The 10998-nt window shown below is 32.4% G+C and overlaps 1 protein-coding gene across 1 annotated transcript; it reads left to right on the top strand.

The window, feature by feature from the left end:
- The first annotated feature begins 5 nt into the window (after positions 1-5).
- On the top strand, positions 6-3810 carry LOC148310495 (protein FAM177A1). The gene is made up of 2 exons (XM_088258266.1): positions 6-304; positions 2814-3810. Exons 1-2 carry the CDS (start codon positions 131-133, stop codon positions 3099-3101), a joined length of 462 nt encoding a protein of 153 aa, XP_088114392.1. The 5' UTR covers positions 6-130; the 3' UTR covers positions 3102-3810.
- Positions 3811-10998: the final 7188 nt, after the last annotated feature.

The raw sequence follows: 10998 nt of genomic DNA, 5'->3' as shown, positions 1-10998 counted from the left end.
TAGGTTTGACACTGACATACTTTTGACATTTGTGTGTTGCCGTTTTCCAGTATTTTCGTTTAGCCTTTGTTTTGAAAGATTTGCGTCGCAATAAATTTGCAAATCGACAAATTTATAAGATTTTATTACGATGGAGAATCCATTGCAAGATTTTTCCCCATCAGAAGAATCCAAAGAAATCCAAGATCATACGCTGCAAATACGTACTCCTAAAAAAGTCCTTCATTTTAGTGACGGAGTTATTGAGGAATTTAGTGATGACGAAGACGATAAAACGAATCAGCAAACGGAAGTAGTTGATCCGGTATACTATTGTTTATTAAATTTTTCATATATTTGCTTTATTTTCATTGTGATTTATGGTAAACTTTTATCTTATCTTTTACAAACATTATCTTTCTACATAATATGGCCTCCATTTAGTGGCAGCCCCAAGGTAGTAAGAGTAGCTCAATCACACTTTAAAAGTCGCCGAAATCAAATGTTGCATGGAGAAAACTGTAGCTGTATTATTCACGCAGTTGGTGTAATTTTTGCTAAACATACTACTACCATCACGCCGTTTCACAGTGGTAGGCAGAAAGGATGGAACGCCACACTCTTCTGTCCTGACATACACTCCTCGCCTCGTTCACACACATACGTCTAGTCATACATGCCCTCCAGACTTTTGACACCGCCACGCAGACTTTTGACACCGCCAGATTTTAGGTTCTGGTTGATCTGATCGTGCCAAGTCTTTTTCGGTCATCCTCGTTCTGTTTTCCCTCTCACATTAGTAAATATTTACTAAACATCATTAGTAAAGCTTTTTGCTCTCGCGGTGTCAGCTCTTGTATCTGTGCCGTATGTCATGATCGGTCTTATGCAGGTTTTATAAATTCTCACCTTACTATCTTTTAAACTGTTAAAATTGATTTCATCTTGTTTTTTTTTTAGACGGCATAGAATATGTTTTGAAATTTACAGAGTGGGGGCATAATGAGAGATCTCGTACCATCCAGAAAATGTTTTAGGTTTGTCACTGTCGCCGTTTAGATTGGGGATTCTTTTCATGGCAACAAATAATCAACTTGATTTAATTTTTCAAAACTGTAGCATGTGTTTCACATTATTTATCTTAACACTTTGTTTTCGGGCGGTTTTTTCATCAGCCCCGACCCTAATTATACTCAGACTGCCGCCCGACCCTCAGTATACTAATCACAAGTAACCGTAAACCCAATTCTGATTTGTATAATCTGTTGGCTTTACTCATGCTCTACCAAAAGTAAGCAAATAGAACGCTTATAAGCATCTCCTGCCCTCTACTAACAGTATGTAAAAGACACCTTTAACCTTTTAACTGTCGGCAGGTACATGTGCGGTACCCAGCACGCCGCGAATTTTACGACAAAAATAAAACCTTCAAACATATCGTTTTTGAAAGTGTAATAACGTTTATTTACAAAACTTACCAAATAAATGAAGAGCGCGCCAGGCGTGCAGTCATTTATCCATAATCATAAAATTAATTGTTCATGGTGCAGGGTTGTCACAAAATTTGTCATAGAAAATATGAAAACTAAATTATATGCCAAAAGTAATTGTTTATGTTAGTTTTATATTAAAAGTATACACACACACACTATGATTTAAAAAAATTAAAAATCATCAGAATCGACACTAAAATCACTGTCATCAGATTCGGCAGTGACGGTAATTCGGGGATTATTGGACAACCCTGAGCGCCATTAGTTGTTCCGACGACAAAGTTCTCTTTAATTTACGTTTAAAGTGGTAAAAACAAATTCTGTTTCAATTCTAAGTATGCAAAGATATTCTCAATAGATGTCACTATGCGTTGAATATATTAGTACATATATTATTAGATTAAAACCAATATTTTTAGCTTTTCCACTTTATTTTTATTTGACCAGCGACCGGGTTTCGTCGTTACCGACATCATCAGACTGGTTTCAGACATTAACCATCAGACATTAACCAGTCTGATGATGTCAGTAACGACGAAACCCGGTCTGGTCAAATAAAAAAAAAGTGGAAAAGCTAAAAATATTGGTTTTAATCTAATAATATATTAAAAATGCAATTCCATCACGAAGTGTCAGTGGATAATATAAATCTATATTAGTACATTTTAAATAATAGCTTTTCTTTAGTAAAAGCTTAGCCTTAAGGCGCAACTTAAGATGTATTTTTGTATGAGCGGCGCTCCGTTCACAGAAAATTATGTGTCTTAAGGCGCTTTTAGCAGTTAACCAATTAAGCATATCCTGCAAACAAAGTGTTAATATCAAAATATTTACCTGTAGCTTTGCATTTTACTTTAGAAATCTATGGATGTCGGGGCTCAGGAACGCCTTGAATCTCCACGCAGTTCAATTCTCTGCTGCTCAAAATATTATGTTCCACAGATATTCAACTAAATCCATGAATTAAATTTTAATTTTTACAAATTATCTGGTCAAATTATAAGCTTAAATAATAAAAATGAAAATGGTATTTTCTGGCGTTTCTCATGTGTGATTATAATCCAGGATTCGGACCTCACATACTAATGTAAGAGTTTCTGCTTAGTAAAAAGCTTCTTTACATCTCACCAATAGATGTCTCTAGTGAAGTTCTAGTGGTTCAAGAACAACGTTTCAAAATTGGTTCATATATATTTAGAACTTCCAAGAATTTGAGTAGTGTGGTTGTCAATAATGGGTAGAATTGGTGAATGTTACACATGTGTAAAGTGATCATTTAAACCAGCCTATGACAGTCGTCAGCCCCTAAAAAATAAATATAATATTTAATTTTTTGTTTAGAAAACCTTAAACTGGGGACCATGGATGATGCACTTCGCTTGGGCTGGTGGCAACAAAGCGTTGGAGTACTGCGATTACATGGGAGAAGGCCTCGCCAATTTCCTCGGAATTACGACCCCTAAATACCAGTTGGAGATCAGCGAACATGAAAGGCTGGAGACTCTGAAACAGCAGGAGGCCGCTGATTCAGCCGGCTGGATGACCAGCACTGGAGCTAATGGCACCAGTCCATTGGTTATTTCCCAGCCGTCACTAATTTCACAAGATATCGCTCCATCTCCTGTTTGAAGCATTAATTTTATAATTGTAGCATTTAATATATTGCAGCTAGCTCTACCTAAGTAACTGCAAAATTTTATATACATATTCAAAATTACTTATGCATATTATTTTACATTCGTACAAAATTTTGGTAATTAATATTCAACTAGTCCTCCTCCGTAGTGTATTGGTCAGCACACTCGGCTACCATACTGAAGGTCCCGGTTTCGATTCCCAGGGGGGGTCAAATAAATATTAGTGATTTTCTCACTCTAATATTTCGTAGTCATACAGGAGAATGTGACCAAGTGCATTATTTTACAAAACGTGATCATTGACTATTTGATATCTTACTAGCTTAATATTGCACTGAAAAAATCCCAAAGGATTTGAAACTTGGAAGTATAATATATTGACTTATTAAAAATGACTATTTACATTGATGTTTATTTTCTTGCTAAGCAAAAGTGACTTAAATGGCCCTCCTGAACATTTTATTTTTTGTTAGTTGGTCATTTTCTCCTGTACGACTACGATTTATTCAATATATAACCCTGGACTGGTATCTGAAGCGGAGGGCTGATCACCTTTCCTTCATGTGTTAATGATCAAAATAACACTGTGTTTATATGATGCAGTGCCTATGCACCATAGGGTGCGAACAAGGGTTTGAATGAAATGAAAATATTCAAGTAGTATTTTTAAATCAATGTTTCTGATCTCACTTATTTGTTTATATGATAAATTAAAATCTTATTACTGTATTTATACAAGGTTTGTTCTTTCACAAATATTTTTAAAAAATTGTTGAAGTGAGGTTTTTAAGAAAGGAGGTAGTTTTTGCTTTGAGTTACCTGGTATGAAATAGTATTATATGTTATTTAAATCTGGTATTAAGAAGTTTTCTTTTTATGTGCATATTGAGATATGATTTGAAATCAATGCGAAGACCATAATAGTATTTCAAATGAGATATTTAAAGATTCAATTAAAGTACAAATATAAGAAATTTGTATTTTACGAAAATGGCACTATATAAACAATTCAAATTTATTTTTATTATATATTTTTTTTCTTGGTAATATTTTCATGCTGTTTAATTTATCTATAGAATTTATTAAATTTATACAATATTTATTTAGAGAAGTCTCTTATCAGAATGTATCAACTTGAAATGTGGGGAATAACGTGATAGACCAATTTTATTATATATAATAATATAAATATACATTTATTAAAATATTATTTTTATTTTTAAATGATGTCATGTATGAACATAATGATGTAGTTAAAATTAGTTTTTTGAGGTTTTTTATAAATATTATGGAAATGTCGAGGATTCATTCTTGATATACAGAACTGATAAATGAATTTTCATTTTTTAATTTTATTTGTGCATAGTAATGAGTGAGATTTTTTCACTATAATATTATTTATTCAATATTACCCTGGACTGGTACTTGAAGCGGAGGGCTGATCACCTTTCCTTCATGTGTTAACGATCAAGATACACTGCTTTTATATGATGCAGTGCCCTATGCATCATCGGGTGCGGATGAGGGTTTGAAGAAGAAGAATAAAATTTAGTAGCATTATTTTATAGTACATTATGTTTATAATGTTCGAATGTTATCACAGTTTACTTAAAATAAATTTTGTCAATGCCTAATTCAGTTGTCTCTGGCCAATATCTGTACCCGACGGATTCTCCAGTTCTTTGGACACGTTGCGCGTGGCAACGAGGATAGCCTGGAACGACTAGTTGTGATCGGTAGCCTGGAGGGAAAGAGAGGGAGAGAAAGATCCCCCACACGATGGACCGATCAAATTAAGGCAGCAGCAGGCACCTCAGTGGTTGGAGCGCTACGTGCAGCGCAGTCAAGGGATAACTGGAGAAGAGTCATTGCTTCTGCAAGGGTCACAACCCTCAGCAATGAGGATTAAGACGGAGAAGAAGAAGAAATTCACAGTAGCTATCTGTAAATGTGTTCAGGTGGAGACTGACCGGAGCATTTCGTCGTAACGTAACACGTTACGGTCAGTACACCGAGCCGAGCGCCCCATCCATAGTTTCGGATGCTCGGTGATGCTCGCCACGAGCGATGTTACGACGTTATGTTATGACGATATGCTCCAGAATTATATGGGAATGCTAAAATCATTGATTAATCAGCAGCTGTTAAATTAATTTCCGAATTGATGAGGCAATCATGTAAATACACTAAATATTTATAAAATAAATCACAAAAAAAAATTGTAAGAAAAACTAAATTTTGTTTTCTAAAAAAAATTACATTTCGTATTTATTATATTAATATGCTTTTATGAAGTGCCTAAAAATAACCTAAAAAAATTATTACACCTAAACGGATACATTTATTTTGCTTGTGATACTGTTTAAAATATATCCTCTATTTATTAATTTAGATAAGATTTTTTTATTCACATGGGCCTTATACTATTAATAATATTTTATATAAGGTAAATGTTATAATCAATGTAACGTTTGAATGCATTTATCAAAATTAATAAACAAGATTTTTTAACTTAAAAATGTTTTTTTATTTAAATTATCCTTATTTTCTAAAAAATTGGATCTGGTCAAGATTTAAAAATATATCTCAAGATTTTTTTATGCATACAGGGGTGATATTTTGTAAACCTGGTGATGGGTACTTTGTGTACCCAAAGATATACAGTGGAACCTCTTATAACGAGCATAATTCGTTCTAGCATCTTACTCGTTAAGCGAAACATTTTCCCATAGAAATCAATATAAAATACGATGATGCGTTCCATGCCGAAAGAATGTTCAATTAAAAAAATATATATATTAACGTTCATTCAAATAAAATTACTTATAAATTGTTAAGGAGTATAACAACTTGGAATACAATTTAGATTTGAATAAAAATATGAATTTGTGACAAATAAGTCATTCTTTCTAAAAAACAGTCTAAAGACATTTTTTTTGCCGACGCTTCAAAATTTGGCAAAAATGTGTCAGCATTATCATCGAATAAATTTGTATCACGAATAGCCACCTCTTTATTAGGGTGATGTTTTTTTATGTACTGTACAACAGTTTTTCAAGCTTTCAGCATTTCTCTTATTGTTCTAGAAGATTGTTGCTCTGCTACTTCCACCTCCTCAATTAACAAGCTCTCCTTTATAATACCTTACTGAAACGCGGAACTGTACAACTCCATAAGCTCTTCGGTGGTCAGCTTGACTGTGGTCTTTCACAAGCTCTTCAATATAGTTGTTATCCACCTCGGGTCCCGGCGCAGAAGTCCTGGCTCACAAGTTAATGTTGTGAAAAAGGGACTTGCCCTCTTTCTGTAACTCGTTATGTGAAACATCCCTCGTTAACAGAGCAACTTTTTCAGATTATTTTAATCATTTTCGAATTGCCCATTATGAGAGGTTCCACTGTACTTTAATGCATCTGGTAGGGATATTTCGTTCACCCAAAGAGATTTCCTGCATTCAATTAACTTTTCTAATTGACCCAGTGCAGTGGTAGGAGTAAACTAGAGAAGACCTGTTGGGGCCTTTGCGAGCCTGATGCGTTTAGTGAGCCCTATGCCAAGTTCAGAAAAATATCAATTTCTTACAATTTATTATGAAATACCCACATCATTTGACACTTTTGCAATATACAATAGCCATATAATTTCTTCATGTTTTACACTAATACCATAATTTTTTATCATGATTTTTTCCAAGTATGAAAAATTATATTCATATTATTTCACTGATTTCACTTAAATTTGTTACATATTTGCACAAAATTAATTATTTGTCTTACAATGTATTTTTTTTTCATGTAAGCTTCTCGTTAAAACATTGGAGGTTCACCTCAGATGTTCTAAGAAAAAAAGGATTAAGAAGCTTGACAAAAATGTATTCAAAGATCTATTTCTCAGCAAGTAGTATTTGTGTAAAATAGTTATGCACCACATGATCATGTTTTACAATATCAGTAGATAAAATACGATGCTAGAGTATGTATTTTATGTTTGACTTGAAAATGGAATATGTATATTATTTTCATGGTCTATGAGCTTTGTTGAAAAATGGTCCGCCATCTAGGGGCCAAAGTGCGCGTTACATAGCAGACATATAAGTTCATAAAATGTCTAATAGATGGCGTTATAAATGAAACTGATTTATTCTGATATAATAAGGTAAGTGTCTATAATACTGACCTAGTTTTTGTCTTAAGCCGGTCCATATTTTTAAAATATTTATTTAATATTAAAACGGCTTGATAATTTTTTAAATTTATTTTTATTTTTTAATGGGATAGTTTTATCCTTACAAAGTTAAAAAAATAATAGTCAAAAGTCAAGTGCATATATTAAAATCCACGCAATAAACAGTTAAAGGCTTTGTATTCAATACTGACCTATTAGAAATGGATTATTTCGTAATACTGACCGCTGTTGCCCCTATTACTGACTATGAGTGAAAAAGACAACTAAATTCATATTTTAATATATTTTACCATATGTAAACTGGAGTAAGATATAAGTATTTGTAATGGAAATAAATGTAAAAGTAAGTACTTATGTGACAATTTATTATTTATTAAAAAAAAACATATTGGTTAAACAAAATGTATTGTTAATGTATTTTTTTAAGCTCACTATAAATAAGTAATTCTGGAATGGAATAATTTCCTCTAGGATTAAGTCACACCGGTTCTGGAATTGTTTTTATGATTCCTTCTGAAGTATACTATATAGTATCCTGTTTTTCTGGCACTTCCAGTTCAGGCATACCACGACCTTGATCAAAGCGGAACCATCCTTTTTGGGATTTATTACAATTCCTAAAAAATTCCCCTTCCTACTTTACAATACAGGACTCATTTTATTTTAGTTTTTACGAGGAAGATTTTTTGAAGACCCTTGGTGATTTTCAGTTTTTTTTCTTCTTTTCTGCCACTTTATCTTCTGGCACACAGAGACTGCTTAATCTTTCCTGTCCAGAGTAAAAAAAAACAATCCGCGGGTTCCGAAGGGGGTACTGGCAATACCCCAAGTAAAATGCTAAAAATACAGGTTTTTCACAAATTCGACTAATGTCAAAATGTTTATCATGCTATTGTTATTCTATTTTTTCCATTTAAATTTGAATTTTCTGCAATAAACAATAATTTTCAAAAAAACATATTTGTGAAGAAGTTCTCTGCGGAAATGACATTCAATTCCACCCAATGTTTAAGCATCACTGGACACTAGGCGCTTCGGCCGGAAACGATGCAAGTTAGAGGGGGTGAGGAGAGAAAGAGAGAGAGAGAAGCATACTACTCGGTACATACTAGCGGGTTTCTAATTTGTCGTATATTATGGTGAAAAAAAAAACAAAGAATGGTAAAAAAATCAGATAGCGAGAAGCAATACAAAAATGACATTACGTTGTATGAACAGTTTGGACTTGGGTTTGGGAATATCTGTCCATCTGTAGCCTGATTTGGAAGTGAACAAATTTTCTTCATTTCTACTGTTGTCTACCATATGTACGGGCTTGACGCTGTTAGAGTCAGATTCATCAAGTTCTTGGATTATATAGTTATCTGAGTCGGCGTCGGAATCATAATCTTTATTTTCTAACCCTAAATGGAATTCATAATCACTTATATACATACATCAGTGTCCGTATAGCTCAGAAGTTGCTCAATCATATCATCTGTCAATTATTTTCCACTCATTGTTAGGGTAAAGTAAATATTAAAATTATGACAATTTAATTAGTGTAAAAAGGTAGATATTTATAAAATAAATATGAAAATGCAATTGCACCAAGAAATTTCAGTAGATAATTTAAATTAATAATAATTCTTATTAGAAACGAAAAAAAACACTCTGTATTTGCCAAATAACGCTTGCGTAACGAGAACACGATTCACACGCGTGCAAATTTGGGAATCTACCGCCGATGGTTAAACTGTGGAGATAGATACAGCGCTAGTAAAGAAATTGATATCCCCTTCGGAACGGGACAGTTAAACGCTGTTAGAACATTTAAGATCGTGGGATTTGGAGGTTTACAAGGAGTAACCTCATTTGGGTGTGCAACATTAGAGCATGATGGTAGTGTGCCTGATATGTATATACATATATATATATATATATATATATATATATATATATATATATATATATATATATATATATATATATATATATATATATATATATATATATATATATATATGTATATATATATATATATTTATATTTATATTCTACTTACCCTTATCCGCACCCGATGGTGCACTGCATCTGCACTGATGTTGTATTGACGCAGTGTTATCTCGATGGTTACTTACATGAAGGCAAGGTGATCACTCATGCGAGTATAGTGGAATCAGTTTATGTTTGATAATAAACAAAGTTTTTTTTGTTGATATTATGTTAAAAAAGAAAAAATAAATTGTATTTTAACATAAGAAAAATCACAAAAAGATGGCTCAGAACGAAACTCCTTTTCTGAAATAGTATGTGTTTATAATACTGATCTAGATTCGTTTCTATTACTGACCGCTGAAACTATTTATTATAATTATAAAACCAAGCAAAAATATTTAGGTCAGAATTAGGCCCCCATAATCCAAAAACTGTATGCTATCCAAAGCACGCAAGAAATTTACGTATTTAAGAACTTTCACAAATTTATGTAAACTTTAAAAATGCTCTCGTCTTACTCATTACTGACCTATAGGTCAGTAAAGGAAACTAATGAAATTTCGGGTGAATGTAATACTGACAACTTTTATTTTATAAATGTATTGTATCAATCATATGGTTATTTCACAAATACTTTGTTTTTTGTAAATTCAATACACTAAACTAACTAACACATATAAAATATTAGTAAATATCAATCATATAAAAATAATACAACTTTAAAATAAAAATTGAAAGATTAGGCTTGTCTGTTAAGGATTTTCCGTGTGCGCGCGCTACTTGCCAGATGTCCAAACTTTAACTGATATTTCAAATATGAAAAATCAAAATATTGACTGTAAAACATTGTCATCACATAACACAAGCATGGCTGCAGTGTTGGTAATATTAAAAATTAGTAATAATTGAACCAGTGTCTTATTATCTGTTGTTTCTTTGAAATAGGTCAGCAATAGGGGCTAGGTCAGTTTTATAGACACTTACCTTATATATATTTTTTTTAAATATATTTGCTTTTATTTTTTATTTATAAAATTATCCAATGACTGATTGATAACGCCAAAAAATAAATAAACGTAAATGCAGACAATTAAAGCTACTATGCACCACGGTATAAATCCAATAGGAAACCAATCTGAATATTGGAGAGAAAATTCTCATGACCGTAAGCATTTTTTTTTCACGATAGATTAATCCGTTCAGGACGCCCTTCTTATTCTTCATTATGAACTTTCTATAAACAGCAAATAAGATTCGTAGTCTTAACTTAAAGGATTAAAAACAATAAACAAACCAAATACAGTCGAACTCGGTTATTACGAGCACGGTTATAGCGAGATGTCGGATATAAAGAGGAAACACGCGTTTACATTTTAGTTTGTGATTTTCTCCACACGGTTATAACGAGGTACTTCTTGGGTATAACGATAAAAAATATCGTCAGAAAAATTTTAAAACTGTTCATGGGTTGATTTTCAAAAATACCCTTTTATTATTTATTCGTATTAATCGAATTAATTTATCTTAGGAAAAAGTATTTATTTTTGGGTGGAGACACCTCTTTATGAAAACATACTCGTATACTTACCTACTTTTAAATCAAGTGTCTTTCTCACTTATTTGTCAGATAAGGTTCGTTTTATGCTTGGAATAAAAAATCGTATGAATTAATCAATTTAACATTATTTTTTTCATGTAAAAAGTGTTTCGGATAAAGAACGATTAAG

Source organism: Brachycentrus maculatus, unplaced genomic scaffold (genome assembly GCF_059751285.1).
Source record: "Brachycentrus maculatus isolate JH-2025_06_01 unplaced genomic scaffold, ASM5975128v1 h1tg000092l, whole genome shotgun sequence".
Classification (NCBI taxonomy): Eukaryota; Metazoa; Arthropoda; class Insecta; order Trichoptera; family Brachycentridae; genus Brachycentrus; species Brachycentrus maculatus.
This window is presented reverse-complemented; position numbering and strand designations above follow the sequence as displayed.

Excerpts from the sequence above, each read along its gene's own strand:
- LOC148310495 (XM_088258266.1), top strand. The coding sequence starts at position 131 with ATGGAGAATCCATTGCAAGATTTTTCCCCATCAGAAGAATCCAAAGAA. Across the intron at positions 305-2,813 it reads AAACGGAAGTAGTTGATCCG|AAAACCTTAAACTGGGGACC; the intron begins GTATACTATTGT and ends TTTTTTGTTTAG.